Source organism: Mobula hypostoma, chromosome 1 (genome assembly GCF_963921235.1).
Source record: "Mobula hypostoma chromosome 1, sMobHyp1.1, whole genome shotgun sequence".
NCBI classification, from domain to species: Eukaryota; Metazoa; Chordata; class Chondrichthyes; order Myliobatiformes; family Myliobatidae; genus Mobula; species Mobula hypostoma.
Genome location: NC_086097.1, coordinates 145,264,110 through 145,284,202, shown reverse-complemented (window position 1 = coordinate 145,284,202; position 20,093 = coordinate 145,264,110). Strand labels below are relative to the sequence as shown.

General features: G+C 37.7%; 2 protein-coding genes across 2 annotated transcripts in view; one reads left to right on the top strand and one right to left on the bottom strand.

The window, feature by feature from the left end:
* LOC134351333 (ALS2 C-terminal-like protein) overlaps positions 1–6,454 on the top strand; it is a 112,537-nt gene extending 106,083 nt beyond the window's left edge. Inside the window, exons 24-27 of the mRNA XM_063057410.1 lie at positions 600–661; positions 2,275–2,424; positions 3,467–3,563; positions 4,764–6,454. Coding sequence (XP_062913480.1) covers positions 600–661; positions 2,275–2,424; positions 3,467–3,563; positions 4,764–4,820 — 366 coding nt within the window. The 3' untranslated portion in view covers positions 4,821–6,454. The remainder of the gene's footprint in view (positions 1–599; positions 662–2,274; positions 2,425–3,466; positions 3,564–4,763) is intronic.
* A 244-nt stretch (positions 6,455–6,698) lies between these two features.
* On the bottom strand, positions 6,699–20,001 carry jmjd4 (jumonji domain containing 4). Its single transcript, XM_063040410.1, has 6 exons — positions 19,216–20,001; positions 17,243–17,408; positions 13,766–13,891; positions 11,804–12,071; positions 9,972–10,118; positions 6,699–8,423 (listed from the first exon to the last, which is right to left on the bottom strand). The coding sequence occupies exons 1-6, from the start codon at positions 19,469–19,471 to the stop codon at positions 8,112–8,114; spliced, it is 1,275 nt and encodes a 424-aa protein (XP_062896480.1). The 5' UTR covers positions 19,472–20,001; the 3' UTR covers positions 6,699–8,111.
* Positions 20,002–20,093: the final 92 nt, after the last annotated feature.

Here is a 20,093-nt window from a genome sequence, read left to right as displayed (position 1 = left end):
ATGCCTTTTAAGTGAAAATTGAATATTCCAGAGAAAACCTCTGCAATCACAGGGAGAATATGTTAACGCCACATAGACAAAATCCGGTCAGGATTGAGTATGGGTCACTGGAATTTAGAAACCAATTCAAGCTGCTATGCCACTTATTTCACTGAAGAATATTTTGGCAAAAATATTTAAGAGGTACTTAAACAGATACCTAAATAGGCCAGGCATAGAAGGATACAGATGTAATGGAGATAAATAGGATTAATATAGATTGGCAAAAAAAATCTGCATGGACGTAATGGGTTGAAGAGCCTCCTTCTGTGCCCTATGACCCTACAGCTTTATGTTCAGCAATGATGTGACATCTAAGATTACATTTTTATCCTAGAAGAGAGTAAAATATTGGAGGTAACCTTTAGACTTGAATTGAACTGCCTATGCTTGTGTGCAGTAATTAAACTGGGAGGTATTCTTAACCCATCATTGAAATTCCATCACAGACAATTTTGTATTGAAAGCAGCTGGGAATGAATTAGAGAAAAAATATCACAGAGAATCAATATTGCAGATTTGTATAATACTAAGTCTTGAAATATTGTTCTTTGGTGCAGAGGATTTCCATTGTGAAAGATGTGTGCTTCACTTCTGCCATCTTGTGTTTCCAAAAAATAAGGTGAGCAGTGAGGTAATTTATTACAGTCTCATGTATGAAAGTACATTAGAAACTTTGTTTTGTATGCCATCCATACAGATCATTTCACCACATCAGAACAATTCTTGCTTAAGGAAAAAGCAATGTGGAATGCAGAATATAGTTTACAGAGAGAGTGCAATGCAGTCAGACAATAAGATGCCAGATAGATTGTGCACCTTTGAGATGAGGACTAATTGGTTTTATCAAATGTATAAGCTATTTAAACGGTAGTATTGACATTATGATGTGGAGCACCAATTCGTTCAGAAAAACAGCATTTAAAAAGCTTATCAAATGTTTTACATTATAATATCCCTTTGAAGCTATCACCTAATTGAACAGGGGTCAATTGCTTAATAGTGTTCCCTTCAATATCCAAGGTCTAACCTGGGAGAATTTTCATCTCCTTTAATTCACACTGTATTAAATTCCTGGAGTCACTACCCCTTTATCAGCCGTCACCCAAGAATTTTTGACATGAATATGAATAAAAGAGGTATCCTTAATACATTTGTGGATGACATGAAAGTTGATGGTGTAGACAGTGTCTGAAGTGTAAAATATACATCAGATGGAAAGTGGGATAGAGCACAACAGGTTCAATTTAATTATGACAGTGCGAGCTGATACTTTTTCGGAAGTCAAATGGGGTAGTCAGTCGTAGGGCTCTAAGCAACATTGATGAAAAGAGAGATTTTGGGATTCATGTTCACAGTTCCTGAAAGTCACAACACAGGAAGATGAGGTGGTGAAGAAGGCATGTGACATACTTGCCCTCATTGGTAGAGGCTTAGAATATAAAAATTAGGATGTTATGCCAGAACCTCAGGTAAAAATGCTTAGACTGCAGAGATTGTTATACGTAGTTTTGGTCGATTTTATTGTACTATAGAGAGTGCAGAAGAGATTCAGGATATGGAGGTTTTTAGTTAGGGGAAAATTTGTGATAGGCTTTGTTTGTTTTTCCCCAGAATGAAGGAGACTAATGGGTAGAGATGAAAGACACTCTAGATTTTGGAATGTGAACTAAAACCAAACTGCTGAAGGAACTCAATGGGCCAAGCAACAACTCTGGGGGCAAAGGAATAGTTGATGTTTTGGGTTGAGACCCTGCATCTTGACTTACACACTGAGGGATGATCTGATAGAGCGACAACATTTTTTTTAGAGGCATAAGTAGGGTAGATAGTCAGAATTTTTTTTCCATGGTAGGATTCTGAAAAATAAGAAGGTACTCGTTTAAGGTGTGAGGAAGGAGTGCTAAGGAGATTTGAGGTGAAAATCTTTCATACAGGAAGTGGTTGATATTTGGAAAGTGCTGCCAGAGGAGGGGCTGGAGTCAAATGCAATTACTACATTTAAGTGACACTTAAAAAGGCAAGGCGTGAAGGATAGAGATCCAATGTGGGCAAATAGGTTTGTGTAGATGGGCAAAAAGTTTGACATGGACATTAACTGGAAGGGCCCTTTTTTGTCCTGTACAACTTTATAACTCTCTAAAACTTCATAACATCATTAAAATATACAAAAGTGGATGAGCTGCTTTATGGTCCTTTGAATTTGATGTGGCAAATCTAAAACTATCTCTGCAGTTCTACAGCAGATCCTCAGGATAAGCTGGACACCATCATGAAAACCTATCAAGAGATTGAGAAAACCATAACTCGAGTGCTGAACAGGGAGTACAAACTTCCCATGGATGACTTGCTGCCACTGCTGGTTTATGTGGTGTCCAGGGCAAAGTAAGTGCCAGGTTGCATGTTACTATGATGGCTGAACATGTAGGAGGGGGCGTCTTTAAAAAAGAATCAGAGCTTGGAAAATTAATGACAAATGACCATAAAGTTTCTTTGGAAATTTAGATACCGTCCTTTGAGAAAACATGATCAGTAATGAGTTGATGGCAAGACGGGGAATTTTGTTGCCTCTGCTCAGATGAATTGCTCTTAGTATCCAACTACTTGTAAAACACTTTCTTAACATTTCCCTCCAGTGTTTTACAGAGAAGCCTATTTTGTTGATTGCTGCTGCTATGATTTTGGAATTTTCCTTTTACCAATCTGATTTTTTAAATTTTCACAATTTCATTCAAAATAATGATCTAGAATTTGCTTTGCTATGTTTGCTACTTTGTGATTGTCTCTTCCATTATACTCAATGTTTGATCAGGCTCTGTAGGAGGAGCTTTGCAGCATATTCAGATTCCGTCTGTTCCATTTCTGCTCACAAACATGTAAGGCCATTTGGCCCTTAAAGTCTAAGTCAGCTCTCAGAGCACTTTGTTCAATCCCATTCCCCTTAATTGTCTTTTATGCATTTTTTCTTTCATGTCCATCAATATCACATAATTAGTGTAAGTGAGTGGTGACTAGTCAGGGGACAAAGTGCCTGTTTCTGTGCTATATGACTGTACAAATACACCTTAATTCTCATGCTGTCCACCTGCACTAGGGGTAATATATAATAGCAATTAACCGGCCAACAGCAAGTCTCTGAAATGTGCAAGAAAACTGGAACAACTGAGGGAAGTATACTCTGTACAGGAAGAACGTGCAAACTTCGCAAAAACAGCATTGGAGTTTGGGCTTGAACCTGGGTCACTGGGGAGTGAGACATGGCACTCCTTGATACACGAGAGTATCAATAGTGTAACGACTTATCGGTATCTAGTCCATGCTTTGTCCAATGAGGAAGTTGGGTAGATGGTGTTTAATTTGGATACTTTAATTCATTGTTACTATAAAGCAGAACTAATTCAGATCTGACTTTTTCTCCACACAATAGAATCCAGCATTTGGGTGCAGAACTCCATCTAATTCGAGACATGATGGATCCTTCCACCGTGGGTGGGATGAATGACTTCCTGCTTACTGCTCTTGATGTGAGTTGCTATAGCCTGTGGAACACCTGCCATCTCAGGGCTCAAAGCTATGTAGAATTAGACAGCTTTCTTGTTGAAGAATTCTTTGAAGAGATAAGCTATCTTTAGTAAATATTTTAAACATCTAATGATAAGAATATCAGTAAATGCAAAATATTGCAAATGTTAATAATCTGAAATAAAGTGCATGAAATAATTAATAGGTCAGGCAGCATCTGAGGGAGGAAGGTAACACTTACGGTTGATAAAAGGTTATCTACCGCTGAGTATTTCCAGTACTTTCTCTTTTACCTTAAGACAGTTTATAAATCTGAATACCTTGTTAAGAAGCGGTATTTACAATGAAGCTGTCAGGATTTTGGTCAAAATACATATAAATCATCAATGTCTTTTAAGAAAGATAAACATCTGTTTTCATCTTTCAACAAAACACAAATCGAGCTCATGTAATAGAACCTCATCTTTACAGATAAATGTTGCTGGCCATCAGAACTTCAACAATGAAGTTAATTTCACTCAAAATTTTCTATTGTAGCATACTGTTAATAACTAGTTTAATAAACTGGACCCTTCCTAATGAGAATATGATTTTGTTCAGAAAGTAAGCAGCAATTTAAAACATGGAAATTTTCACTCGTATGCCTTGCCTTTCAAACAATAGTGATCCCATCATTTTGAAAGGCACTTATTTTTATAAAGGCAATATGTAAGTCATTTTATATACATATTGTCTCACAAGCATCAATGCAATTTAAGTTATTTATTGCTGAAAGATGAAAGCATTCTAGACCACATCTATCTATCTTAAATAGTATTTACAACTCTCAGGTGTAGAAATTCATCTTTAGTTACATGTGCTAAACAGCACAAGTTTGTTGTATTTTGAAAAGTGTAAGTGCTTGTTGAACTCTTTTTTCAGAAATCTAGTTCAATTGAAGGCAATGTAAGTAAATTTCATAAGCAAATTGTAATGAGATATACTATGATATCATCATGAGTTGATTGGATGTATGCATTTCTATCCCTTAATGAAATGAAATGCTGGACATAGATAGGTCAGGCAAAATCTGTGGAGACAGCAACAATGTCTCAGCTCCATAATCAATCAAAGCATTGTAATAAGGCCTTTTTATTTAAAATTCTAGCTAATATTCTAGAATGGCATAGGTAACCTTCTGGTTACATCTTGTTTCATTACAGTCTTGCTACCAACATATTCAGAAAGAGGAAATCCGAACCAGTATTTTGCCTGAATGATGGGCCAGCTACGAGAAAGAACGGAAGGCAAAGAAAGCACTACAGGAATCCTGACCCTGAAAAACGTGTAATATTGTTGAAAAGTGGAGCTGCAGAACAGGTCATCTGCCAGCACGTCATTTGGTGTGGAAATAGTATCAGGCAGAATTTGACCCAAGTCTGGAAGAGCCTTCAAACTTCACTTCAAACAGATTCAACTAATTAGGAGGTGATAAAGGCGTCACTTTAAAACACTTTCAGCAACTATAATTAAAGGATAGGGTAGTACTTTCCTGTTGAACCCCATCATAGTTTAAAAACAAAGCAACAATTGATTTCAACATTAAAGTCTTTTATTTTATCTTTTGAGGAATGTGACTTGCTGCATTTTCAGAATTCAACCACACATACCAAGTTTTTTCTCCTAGGAGTTTTATTTTAGATATGTAACAGAATCCAAGGAGCTTCTGTTCCTGTAAAGAATTTTCAGCCTCATTTCCTAATCTAACCTAGTAAATAAAGAAATGCCGCAATTTATATTCTCGGAGTTGTAACTATTAGTCTGGACAAATAGTAAGTGACTGTCATTTTCCATTTTCTTCAGACTGACAGCTCTCTAGGCTACCTATCCAGGTCCTCTTTATTCATGGAAGTCCTTAATAATTGTTCAAAGCTAATGATACTGGGTAGACAAACTTAAATCTCGGTGACGTAAATCAAATAATTAATATTGGGCTTCGAAAAGCTGTAGAATATAGGATTGAAAGGAGATTAAGAAACTTAGTTTGGAAGCCCTGGAAAGAAAATTGGTGTTACTGTTTAGTTTAAACAGGCATGCAACAGAGAAATTTAAATAGAGAACAATTATTAAAAGGATAACTCATTAAGGTCCATTTTATAGCAAATACAGAGTGTATTGGACATATTGGTTGATTAACAGAACTGGTTAAAGCATATAAGCTGAAAGAAAATGCTTTAAGTTTCTGTAAAATTTATCTTGGAGGAAGTTGCAACTCAATGTTTGAGGCTGGACTTCTTGGCTGACATACAGGACACAAAATAGAGTACAGATTGAATGTTTCAAATACTTCTTCTCATGTGATGTTCATAGGGACCACCATCTAGTTATTGAAATTGAAATGTATATATACAGTATATCATTATGGTACTGGTGGCTAAAAGTATATACTGAGAACTTTGTATAAACTGTTTTCCACCTTACAACTATTATGGCATTAAATCTGTAAATAACTTGTGGGGTAACGTAATCAATGTTTTTAGTGTGGTAAAACTGTAAGAACTGTTAATTTACATTTCCTGTTCCTACAATTCCACTTCAAATTCAAAAGCCATTTAATTTTATAGGCCATTAGCATTGACTCCATCACATTTGTGAGGAATGTTCATTAGTATATAATTAGATAAGGGAATTAATGAATGTATATATTTTTGCTTTTGTAAATAAATATTATAACATTTGTATTACCAACTATGAATCCTGAAATTATTTTTTGCACTCCAATGCTGATTAGAATCTGAATCAAGCTCACTTACCTACATCTGAATTCCATTGACAATGTTACCAGCAGCAGAAATTCTGGTTGATTCTCTCTTCCCTTCTCCACCCCTTGACATTGGAATGACTTATAAAGCTTAACTCAACACTTATTTCAGCTAAGGTTATTAAACTTGAGAAATTTCAAGTTTCATTTTCAACTACAAGAGTAACTGAACTTCCCATGGTCTGTCAGTGTCAGGTTCACACTACTTGGTGCACTTATTGAATAAACCATGACATTGTTCTGTTGGCTTTCACCTTAATTTTATATTTTATATCGTTTGAACAATTAGTAAGCAGCTGTGTGGCATGTCTGAAAATCTGCTGATATGTTTGTCTACATTTCTTATTTCAGCAATAACTTGGTTTTGAAAGTGTTGCTTATGAGTTATCATCTACAATCCAAGGAATAGGTCTAGATCAAATTCAGATTTATTTATCAAATATATATCGAAACATACATACAGTGAAATGTGTTATTGGCATTAAGAACCAATACATCCAAGGATGTGCTGGGGGCAGCCCACAACTGTTGCCCAACAACGTGGTGGCAACATAGCATGCCCACAATGCTCAGCAGACCCAAGAACACAATAAAACAGAACATGCCAAGCAATAAGGCAACAACTGCTTCAATTGACCTTTATGCTTTAATCTTTGATATCAACCCAGGAGTCACAGATGCTGACAACTGAGGACCCTGGATGAGGGCTCAAGCTCCAGACCTCAAAGCAGTGATGATGGGACTCCGAAAACTAGGCTTTGAACTCCAATCAGCTCCTGCCGCTGGCCTTTGAACATTTTACTTCCTGACATTTTTCAAATATTGACCAGCCCTTTGCACTTTTTAACAGAAGTTACTCCACTAGACTCTGGGCAAAGAATGAAGTCTCTTAATTCCACTTGGATCAGAACCCTGGTCAGGTTCCAGCTCCGGTTACCTCAGCACAGCTTTCACGGTGAGGATGCCAAAAAAAAACATTTAAAATTAGCAGTGAAAGTATAAAAATAAAATACTTTGCTGTTCAACAATTGTTTTGAAATACACGTTTAGTTACTCTTCAACACATCATTTTGATTTCAATGGTGCCTCTGTGTGCTTTCTATATGTTTGAAGTCCCGTTCCTGTGATTAAGAACCCAACTTCTCAGAGGCTGCTGCACTATAATAAAGTCACTGGCTTGTCTTCCTCCAGTGCTTTATCCATGCAGGAATATCTGTTACAGCCTTGTGTTTTGGATTGTAACAGAGTCCACTTTTCATTTAAGTAGCTGCAATCTGAAAAATTAATGGCTCCAACAATTTTGTTTTGTATCTGAGCGTTTCACCAGATCAATTAGAGGTGCATTGCAGAATCATAAGCTGGCCATGTTACATATTTTCTGCTAAAGGAAGCACAGTAAGGCAGCTTGGTTTCTCTTCCAGTTTCATGGCCGCTGTTTTAATAGCTCAAGCCTTTCATTTCCAGATTTGTTTTCCCCACACAATCCAATGTTTCAACATCAATGGGATTTGAAATTTTATTTTCTGGATTGCCAGGAAAATGACATAATTACCTACTATCCTAGTGCTTGTGCATTGCACCCAAATCCATGTACCAGCTTGCAACAGGTACACAGTGAGTATTACACTGACCATTTTCTTCTCACTCTGATCTTCTTAGCATTAAGCCTGTTTTATGATTTCCCTTCACTTCATAAGAGAGGTTAGAACATAACTTAGTTTACATGAAATGACCACACAAAAGCAGAACATTACAATGAGGTAGCATCCAATACTTCTCGAATTTCGCGTAACATGTCCTCAGGCCGAGGATCTAGCAAGTCTGTATCTAGTCTATTAAAGGTCTCATTGGCAAGCAATGAAGTTAGCACACTTTCACTTCGGTATAAATCAAACACTGCGTGATACGGCCCAAGTGCAGACAGTTCTAAGGGAAATGCATTTTTGAGAGGAGCGCTGCCTTCTGCAGAAGTATCTAGTATGGCCATCCTATTTTTAGAAATTATTTTCAGAAAGGTGTAGAATTCACAGTAGTTGATTCCAGTGCATGATTTCAATAGTACCTGTGCCAAATGGGAATAAAGAACAGTCACTGCCTATAGTTATTGTTTCACAAATTTTAATACACTCATCAACTAGCATATTAGTTGTGGCCAAATAGTAAAAATTCTGCCATTGTGTCCCACTAAACGTAGCCTGGCCAGGTAGAGAATGGATTGGTGACCATCTAATTTTCCCTCTACCATCAAACCAGACGTCAGCAAGAGTTAGCATCAAGACTGCAATTTGCTCAGCCATCAGATTTCAATCCATCCTCAGAGGGGCACACTGCATGATAATCCCTTTTTGTGCAAAGTTTGTTAATTAGCTCTCTTTCATGTGAGCACGTGGCCAAGTGGTTAAGGCATTGGACTAGCTACCTGAAGGTCGTGAGTTCGAGCCCCTGCCGAGGGAACGTGTTGTGTCCTTGAATAAGGCACTTAATCACACATTGCTCTGTGACGACACTGGTGCCAAGCTGTATGGGTCCTAATGCCCTTCCCTTGGACAACATTGGTGTCGTGGAGAGGGGAGACTTGCAGCATGGGCAACTGCTGGTCTTCCATACAACCTTGCCCAGGCCTGCGCCCTGGAGAGTGAAGACTTTCCAGGTGCAGATCCATGGTCTCGCAAGACTAACGGATGCCATCCCTAATTTGAATGTATATTCCGCATTTCTGCAATATTTCTGGATAATATCACCATAATCTCTCAGTCCTTGTGATTTCCAAATTTCCAGACAAGTTGAATGACATGCAGAATTCATCCCATTATCCAGAGGACCAAAATTGCAAACTCTTTACCTTAGATAGTAATTCCAATCCCACACCCACACATGAATAAATTCTTGAAAAGTGACTCAGATCATTATCAATCTCTGAAACATACGAGTTCCCAAGAATAGATGACATATCTGTGTCACCAGCACTACTGCCATTTTCCACTTCACATTTAAAAGGGGTATCCATCTGACTGTTACTGGTAGACATGACATTTCCAATACAATCTTGGTTTTCCCCAGTTTGTCTTGCATAGGTAGAATTGAGATAATCCAATATCTAAGTACACCAGCTTCTATTTACTCTAATGCTTCCTGTCCAAATTTGGCTCCCGATTAAACAATGATTTAAGATTGAAAAGATTATTTTGAAATCTATCTATATGTTTTCTCCTTCTATCTCTACTGTCTTTAACAGACCTTTAACCCTTCTGAATGTCTACATATTTCCAATTTTGGGGTCACAATAACCCCATTATTGGTGGTTATGCCATCAACTGTCACAATTTTAAGCTATGAAATTTCCCATCTTATATTTATTTTTCCCATCCACCTCTTCTATGTAGCTGGATGTCAAACTTTAATTGATAACACTGTTACATATTGCCACATTAAAAGTGCTGTAAAAATATAAGCAGTTTAAAAAAATATATTTTCAGAGTAGTTGAAACTATCAGCTGTACCCAGACCCTGAGAATTAAGAAGTCTGGTAATGGTATATTAAGTTTCATTTTTAAATAAAAACTTGGAATGAGGAGAAGGAGAAGGAGAATAATAATAATAATAATCCTACCTGACAGTGTTGGTGCCAATCCTCCATATGGTCCTTCCACTCCTCAATCTCGCCCTGGACAGATGTTAGTTCCCCCTGTAGAAAACTCCACATAATGTCTATGTTGCAGCCATTGAGCCAGTTGTGGTTGATTGAGATGGTGTCCTCCTGAAGGAGATTTATTACACATTACACCTCTTCAAAAGAAAAGAGATGTTCCCATTCAGGGCATAAAGACCAGACCAAAAATATCAGCCATACTAATTCAGGGGTCCCCAACCTTTTTCGCACTGCGGACTGGTTTCATATTGACAATATTCTTGCGGACCGGCCGACCGGTGGGGGGGGGGGGCGCGGGGCGAGATGGTTGCCAACAGACAAGAATAGCAGTCAAATACGTTGTTTACCCAGATGACTACAATGACCATGAAGCCTTGCGCGGGCACCAGTGCACATGTGTGACTTGCGCATGCGTGCACCTGCTGATTATTTTCTACAAATCGTTTTTGGTGATTCTGTTCGGTGGGGGTGGGCGGTGGGCGGTGTTAATCACGACCGGAATATCGGTGATAAGAGGCTAATACACTGAATTTTGTTTCTAAAGGGGATAATCTAACGAATTTAATATTAAACACCCAGCGCATATTTTCCTCGCATGAATATAGCGATAAGTCAATTATCAGGGGAGGACAGGGGAGCTTGAACTAAGTGTTGAACAAACTTCCAGTAGAAGTGGCAGAAGCAGGTTTGGTATTATCATTTAAAGTTAAATTGGATAGTATATGGACAGGAAAGGAATGAAGGGTTATGGGCTGAGTGCAGGTCGGTGGGACGAGGTGAGAGTAGCGTTCGGCACGGATTGGAAGAGCAGAGATGGCCTGTTTCCCTGTTGTAATTATTATATGGTTATATAAGTCATAGCATCATAACATTTTAAGTAACGTCTGAATATTAAACACACAGCGCATATTTTCCCCGTATGAACATATAAAATCATCGCAACGCACCAATATCGCTGAATCAGTGGGAGCCGTGGCTTGTTTTCCTGCAACAAGACGGTCCTATCGAGGAGTGATGGGAGACAGCGATACTCGAAGGGGTTTCCTTATTTCCAGTCTATTCTGCAATTTAGTTTTCGTTGCATTTATTGCAGAGATAGGTTGGAAATGGAAGCAACGTTTTCAGTGCTTTCGTGGCTATCTCAGGATATTCAGCCTTGACTTTGATCCAGAATGCCGGCAGAGATGTTATGTCAAACGTGCTTTTCAGCCCGCCGTCATTTACAAGCTCGAGGAGTTGATCTCCTTCCCGCGCTGACGTGGATGATGCGTGGATAATGACCTCGCGTGCGTTCAAGCTCAACAGTGGGCGTGACAGGGAATGAGGAAAGGTGCAGCTGACTCATATCGCCAAATCATATCGTTTCCTCGCGGCCCGGTAGCGCATGCTCTGCGGCCGGGTACCGGTCCGCGGCCCGGTGGTTGGGGACTGCGGTTCTAATTAATCCATGGAAAGTTTAAGACAAAAAATTATATGCGTATACTTGAGGCAATGGTTTTCAGATTCAAAAAATGATGACTCAGGTACACCGTATATAAATATATTAGATTAGATTAGATTATATATATCACTTATCTGATAAGCGACTAGTCCACCATCCCTTTTACTTTTATGATAAATTCCCTCTTTAATAAAATTTGTTAAATTATAATGATATAGTAAAATAAATGTTGTTTTGCTTTAAGTGCCCCAATAATTAAGTTCAACAAATCACTGACAATATGTGGCTAATGAAACCAATGCCAGCCCCAACGTCAAAGGGAATTAAAAAAAAACAAGATTTTTTTTTGTACCAGGTTGTATACTTGATGGTGCCAACCACTAGGGATAAAGATGACCTCTCCAGCTTCTTGCACCACCTCAATGGGTTGACAGCACTGGCTGTAGTTTGGATATAAATTCTTGTCCTGCAGGATTGGAGACTCAGCATCATAAACAAGATTACCACTGCAGTCTCGCAGATGTTCCTCCTGTCCAGGAGAAAATAATAGCCATTTCTTCCTCCCGCAGATGTTGGCTGACCAGCTGTAGGATCGGAATACATCAGCATGGAATGGTGTCCTACAGAGGCAGGGGGAAAGGGATGTGTATTACATCACTATGAACTCAGCCAGCACCTATAAGATTTTCTACTTTCTTTTCATTCCATCAATTTCTCTTTTCATCCAAAACAATTTCCAGAAGTGTATAAATTGCGGTGGGGGTTAAGATACGTTCAGGAGGGGATAATTTGCAGATAGTGTGTAATGAACGCTGGCAAGAAATGCCTTTGAAGAACATAACTCCCTTTGCACAGCACAGAACCAGAGCTATTTGGCATACTAAGAGAAGGTAAACATGCTAACGAACAATTCTATTTACTATTGGACAGTTATTTTACCAATTCAGAAATATTAATGGCCTTTAACGCAAAGATACTATTGGCTATTAACGTATGAATTATCATACTGTGATTGGGGATTGATAATGCAAGTAAGGAATTTGAACATACACAAGGTTACCAATTGGTCAATATCTGTTTCCAATTAGTCAATTTCTGTAGAAAAATGGCATTTCTTTGTCAATCTCTTGAACAATTTTGTAACAGTGGCCATTCTGTTCTTCTTGGGAATAAGTAAATGAAATGTGATTGAGGAATGAGTGAGAGTTGTCATAGTCTAGCTAATTGTCAGAGGCTAATACAGTGATAAACCAGTCCAAGGAGATGGTAGCAGCACATATTAGCTTCAAATAACAATTGAACAGGAAACTTATTCAGCTAAGACATTTGTGAGGAAAGTGAAAAAGTACGTTGTTCAACCTTGGACTCTGTTTGATACAGTAATTTGTTCTCTTCTGCTCCTTTAAAATGTACCACTGCAACTGGAATTGGCAATACATGTTAGAAGGTAGACTAAATAATACTTGAACATGGCTACTAGTTATCAATAGTAATTAACCACTGCTCTAGAACACGGATTAGATTTTAATCAATTGATGGGGAAATTTATTTTCAACAGATTATTACCAGATTTCTGATTATCAGTTAGCTTCTGGTTAACTGAAACCTTTTACAAAAAACTGTATAGATGAGATGTAACCTAAGTTAAGTTTATAAGATGAAAGGTTGAACATACAGAAAATGTTTCACTGTTTGTCGAAACTTAAGTCTAAAACTAAATGTAACAGGAATTCAGGAGAAAACAACTTTGGTGCCCAGCTGAGGCATATAAATTAGATACATTTGAGGGCGAAAGAATATAAAGATATGCTACAAAATTTGCAGGTAAGCCGAGAGGAGTCTCATGCAGCATAAATTCTGGCACAAAGCAGTTGGATCAAGTAGTTTGGTCTGTTGGCTGAGGATACGACTCCATGCAACTCTAAGATCCTTTGATATAATTTAGTGTTGCCCTTATTAGTGTAGAAAATACCTCATGCTCTCTTCTCACTGCTTCCATCAGGTAGAAGGTACAAGAGATTTGGGACTGGCACCACCAAGATCAGGAACAGTTACTACCCCTCAGCTATCAGGCTCTTGAATAAAAGGGGATAACTATATTCATTTATCCCATCATTGAAATGTTCCCACAACCAATGATCTCACTTTCAGAACTCTTTATCTCACAATCTCATATTCTCGTTATTTATTGCTATTTCTTTATATTGTATTTGCACAGTTTGTTGTCTCTGCACTCTAGTTGATCTTGCATTGATCCTGTTAGAGTTACTTGATAACAAAAATTACTTTGAACTTTAACACAAGATATACCTACCATGATCCTTTGGGACCCATGTAAGTGAAACGATAATCATCCAGTTTGATAGTATCCCAGTATTCATTCAGCCAGTCAGATTGGAAGAAGTCGGGTGTATTGTACACTCCATGATTGGGGAAGTCCCTGGAAGGCACAGTATCAAGATTAATACAACAATGTAAAACACATATCAAGTCAACCCCAGCCTTACTTCTGCAGAAACTCTAAACTTAGTTCTCAGGTTTCCTATCTCCTTGTTTACTTTATCACAGTGAAAATCACTTACCAATTGTACTGATAGGTTTAATACTCACTGTGTGATTTAATTGCATTTCATGACTAAGCTTCAACTAAGGCAGTACAAGTTCCCGATACTTAATATTTTGGACACAAGATTGGCATATAACTCCAAGCCCATATTGGGTAAACCTTGAAGGCCATTCTGTACAAGGGTTTTCTTTAGCTTCCATTTTAGGAACTTCACTTCCTTTTGCACTATTCAAATTGAATAAACAAATTTTCAACCCTATAGTTAAATACACATTGCGAATATGGTTTCAATTTCGTAAATTTTTTGGCCTGAATGAATTTATGTTCTCAAGCCCTATTATATCTAATTTCTTTTTCCACCCCTCGGTAATGGACCAAACATTTTTGAAATGGAAAATGAAAGGTATGTTTTCGTGATCTATTTCTGGATAACTGCTTTATGTCTTTTGAGCAGTCATCCAAGAAATTTGATTTGCCTAGATCCCATTTTTTTAGATACCTACAAATAAGAAATTTTTTAAATACTACGTTGCCTACCTTTCCGACTTCAAATCCTTCTGGCATTTTTGATAAAATTTTAGGTTTTAATCCTTTGCAGAAGAGATTAATAGCAATAATTTATGATATAATTATGAAATTACAGCCAGATATATCTGATAAAATCAAAAATGAATGGGAAAGGGAACTTCAACTTTCCCTACCTATAGAGAAATGGAAAAAAATTTTTCAATTAGTTAGTACTTCTTCTATATGTGCTAAACATACATTAATACAATTTAAAGTAGTATACAGAGCTCATATGTCCAAAGATAAACTAGCTCATTTTTATTCCCATATAAACCCTACTTGTGATAGATGTCACTCTGAAGTGGCTTCTTTAACTCATATGGTTTGGTCCTGTCCTCTTTTGGAAGAATATTGGAAAGACATTTTTGATATTATTTCAACAGTTCTATGCTTCGATTTAAAACCCCGTCCTATTACGGGAATCTTCGGATTGCCAGTGATAGAACATAGATCTTTGTCTTCTTCAGCCTGTCGAATGATAGCTTTTGTTACTTTAATGGTGAGAAGATCTATTTTGTTGAACATTCTAATGGTTTTCTCAAACCATATTAAGTTTAAATTTAGAAAAAATTAGAAGTGATATTTTTGACCCTTTGGTTAAATTTGAAGAAACTTGGAAACCTTCTATGCAACATTTTCATATGATGTAATCTGACCTTTCCGAATCTTTTTTCTAAACTTAAATTATATGATGAGAGGAACAGAGTTAACGACATTATTGAACATGTCTGATACAAGCTGTTGGTCTAGCCCTGTTTTGCTTTTTTTGGGTTTTTTTTTCTCTTTTTCTTTTGGGGTTTTTGTTTGTTTATATATATTTTTTCTTTTTATTTCTTTTTCTAATGATTAATCTCATTATGAGTTTGGAAGTCTTTTATATCTATGTTACTTAAAATTCATTTTATATATGCTGATGAACATTTTTCCAATCTCTTTGTACCAACTTTGTAATTGAGTTTATAATTTTGAAAAATTAATAAAAAGATTTAAAAAGAAAGAAAGAACAAGTTTCACTCTTAAAAACACAAGGAAATCTTTTCTCTGTCTGTTGATTCTCCATATTATTCTTCCTCAAGGTGATGTCCTAGTCATGCAACAAGGTGCCAGCAGCATATTTATATTATAATTGGTACAAATCCCTTATCCTTTCCCTTTTGAGAGAAGCATTAAAAGTCCTGCATCTTTATTCAAAGTAGAGCAATGGAAAATATTTCCAATGTCTCGGTCAACATTTATCAATCAATGAACACCTCTAAAGAATAAGATTAGTGAGTCATATTGCACTAGAATTTGTTGTATAAAATGGCTGTTAAGATGTTAACATTGTAACAGCATCTAGACTTGAACAATTATTTAATTTACTATAAAGAGCTTAAGGATCTCCACAAGCTGTAAAAAGTTTAATGTACAGTTTTCTGTTTCCACCCCCTCCCCATTTAACTTTACGTGTTAGATATGTTTGAATTATGCTCTGAAAGAACTAAATGAACTCAGGTTGTCAGTGCTGCTGGAGGGAACTTTTTGTCATATATACATATATTCCATAAGCATCAAATATTTCTGGGTCAGAAAGTAAACATGGTCTCGTCTGCCTCAGTTTCTTACTGTATCACCGTAGCTTTTTTCCCCCAAAATAAACTACTCTCACTATCACCCAAGCAAGACTGTTAATTTTCTGTCAAACAAAGGCTTATATTTATGCAGTGCCTTTTCACTTTTCTAAGAAGCAAATTGTTTCATTTACAAAAATTACCCCAAATCTCATCTGTAGGCAAATAAGAGGAGTCGTTGCAAGGGGTATGCGGTATAAATGATGGCCCCTGCGCAATCAGAACCACCCTGGGTTGAACTGTTAATGGACCATTAAAAGGAGACTGTGGTGATAGAAGGAGGAGAATACGCTTGGCCACAGCTTGCAGTTAACAGGATTTCAGTTCTGAAATTGAATGAGCTTTGGCAGCAGCCAATCAGGCCGAACTTTCCTGAATGCAGTCAAGAGGAACAACCTGGTTTGTCAGAAGAAGATCACGATGAAGGATAGTCACCTTACCAGAAAGAGGACATTTTGTGTGAATGTTGAGATTTCGTGTCTCCTGTGTCTTGGTAGCATATAGTTGTAGTTATTATAGTATAATAATTGGAGGCCTGGAATGTAGAAGCCATGCATCTGTTCTCCATCTCCGTTGTATTCTGTGTTGCATGGTAACTAGTCACATGAGTGGGGGCACGGTAAGAGCACAGGGAATAAGTTACGTCTTCATGCTTTGCTCATGGCAGTTTGCAACTGGCAGCCAATGATGTCGTATTGTTTATTACACCCAATTACGCTTAATTTTACCTAGTCACATCGCTTCAAGATTGTATGTTTGCTAATCGCTAATAAAGGATTGGAAGAATTATTATTGGAGCTGAGAGCATGGTAATACAAGTATAACAAATCCGTGGGGATTGGCAGCAGTGGCAATTTTGGTTTGGTTAGAATTGGCTGCTACACTCGCACTGTGAAGTCCCATACACAATGGCAGGTCATTTCATTCTGAACGTTAGATATTGTTGATTTTCATCCTGTTGACCCAACACTACAGGATTCAAAAATAGAGATTTATTTCTCTGAAATAAAAAAAAACAATGTGGAGCTTGATTCCATTTTGCACAAACCTGCGCATATGCCAGTCTTTCATGTACAGGCAACCGCGTGGAGATGAATAACTACTCTCCCTGTGTTCTCTCCAATAACTGAAATAATCCCTTAGAGGAATATTGTGCTTTGGATTTGCATTATATTCCTTCACGTCACAGTTGGCCACAGGTACAATGGAATCTCCTGTAACGAAAGGGGAACGGTATGAACAATACAATAGAAAGTGTGACAATGAATGCTCAATGATTAAACAATTTAATAATTATAACACAAAATGCTTTGAAACTTCAAGATTAATTATTAATGGAAGATTAATTATTGCCAATTGTCCAACAACTAAATCCACGCAGCATGGAATAAGACAGCCAAGGTAGTGTAGACCATTTTCAACCACTAGCAACAGAATTTGTGGTCTGGTGTTGTTGTACAGTGTCTTTCAGACCCTCAAAGTGTTTTACATCTAGTGAAGTACTCTTCTGGTATAATTGCTGTTTAAAACTTTTTACTCTGTACCCTCCAACACCACCCCCCCGCCCCCCCGCCGCTCAGGAAAGTCTCATGCTGTCAAGATGAGAAGCACAACAGAGTCCTGTTAGTAATTTATTGAGTGAAGTCAGTCTAGATTGTGAAGAGATTTTGGAAAACCCTGGCATGACTCAAACAAAATCACCAAAATGAATTATCAAGTTATTATTCCATTGGGAATACTTAAAGTTCTTCATTGATTGAAACAAGTGTAAGGCCATTTTGTGATAAAATTAGTTTTCAAATGCAGGTCCTTTTCATTATTAGTATATGGATAATGTTCCATAGGTACCTCATAGACTTTGGGATTAATAAATATGTTTGGGCATTTTTTGGGTGTATTTACTACCCCCTGTTCCTCACCACCCCATAATAATGCAATTGATTGTCCAAGATGCATAAACTTACATCCTAAAAGCAAAAAAAAAACACAGTAGATGTGTATAACAGAAATAAAACATAGAAAATGCTGGGAATAGTCAGTCGGTAAGGTAGTTTTTCATCTTTCTCTACGACACAGAGATAGGCCATTCAGCTCATCAAGATAACGCTGGCTCTCAAAGCAATCCCATTTCCCTACTTACTTCCTTTCTACCTGTTCTCTCTCAAATGCCCATTAACTCTGCCTTAACTCCTTACCACCCACTTATCCCATGGGTAATTTACAGAACTAATTCACTATACATCTTTGAGATGACGGAAGAAAATGGAATATTCTAGGGAAACCCAAGTGGTTGTAAACTGCACACAGACAGCACCCAAGGTCAGAAGTGGTAAAAGCTACATCTTATTTTGATGACATTTCTAAGAAAAGAACAGCAGCTCAACGATCTCTAAGGTTAACATCACAATTGTTCTCAAAATGAAACTTTCTCTCTTAAGGCATGCTACCTCTTCTGCCAAGTAACCCCTGCATTTTCTGCTTTTATCTCTAACCTATTGCAGCAGAAATCAAATACTATTTGATGCTCCTTGGATCATCTGACTAGTAATCAAGCACACGATTTCTATATCTGAAATATGTATATGACAAACATTTATTAATGTCTAATATTTTCTTTCATTTTAGTATATGGGTGTCACTGGCAATGTAGGCATTTATTGCTAGTCCCTAATCATTTTGAACTTCCTAGATAATTTTTGTCAACCACACCGACATACTGATTTATAAAATGCCAATGTAAAAATACTAATAGGATGCATAGTTCCCTGGTGTTTTCCCCCTTCAAATTAGAAATAAAACATTTGTGATGCCCCCCCCCGCTTTATTTTTCTATCTTCAGTTACTCGCAACGACATTCTGGAGATTAATCTTTAATTCCGTTGCAAATAAAAGGCTGACGTGCCAGGTGGATTTCGCCAAGCCTGATCAGTATGCAAAAATCCAGAATGGGAAATGTGAAGGTGAATGTGAGATCTGAACCCCCAACTAGTACACGCACGGTCACAACGAGATGATACTAACCGAAGTGTTTCAGCAAGTGTTCGAAGTCCGGACTCCCGTCCCCTTTCACCCACTGTTGTCTGCTTCCCCAGTCAGCTGTGAACTCGGGTGACAGAACGCATGGGTAATTAGGAAGCAGAAAATCTCGGAAAAACTCAGAGTAATTCAGATCATGTTTGCGTAGGTAATCGAGTCTCCGACCTTTGTCAAACAGTTCGTAAGAAGGCCTTTCAGTTTGGAAAAATCTAAGTGCTGTGTTCAAAGTTTCCTTGTTCATATTCAGCAATTGTTTTCGCTAAACGCTTTATTTTCAAATGATCACCAATAATTCTTCAGTAAATCCTAGTCTTTCTCTCCGAAGCTGTGAATTTTCATCCGTGAGATATATCACTAATAATAGTCTTTAGATGCAAATATACTTCCGCTTGTTCAAATAAATATCGGTACCAGTATATAAATTGGTTTATTTTCTCTATCCTGACACCTGCAGACCAACAAGCGCTTTTGTCTTGACTGATCCAGGTAGTGAAGTAAGGTTTCGGCTACGATTGAATTTTCACTGACGGACAGCAAATGGGCCTGCAGAACGATTACATTTAATTACATTATTAACAGACAGGTCCGCAAGCTCCCATTCCAACGCGCTCTGATCCAGGGGAATTGATGCCCCACACCCATTGCAGGGAGCAAGCAAATTAATGCCCTTATTTGGTATCCTAAATCGTAGCTACAGCCCGAGATCCCTCGGCTTCTGATGGCGTGAATAAAATATCAAGAGACTCCCCGCCATCAAACAACAGTCTACTGGCGAACCCATTACCATGTGACACGCGGCGGCTGAGAGACCGAAGGCGGGGCCTAGAGAACGTGACTGGACAGGAGCAACGTCATCGCGGGCG

What these genes read in the sequence shown, in the direction of transcription:
- jmjd4 (XM_063040410.1), bottom strand. Translation starts at nt 19,471, where the DNA reads ATGAACAAGGAAACTTTGAACACAGCACTTAGATTTTTCCAAACTGAA. An exon ending in ATGGGTCCCAAAGGATCATG is followed by an intron (nt 12,072 to 13,765) that starts GTAGGTATATCT and finishes CTGCCTCTGTAG; the next exon opens with GACACCATTCCATGCTGATG. An exon ending in ATTGGCACCAACACTGTCAG is followed by an intron (nt 8,424 to 9,971) that starts GTAGGATTATTA and finishes CATTTGGCACAG; the next exon opens with GTACTATTGAAATCATGCAC.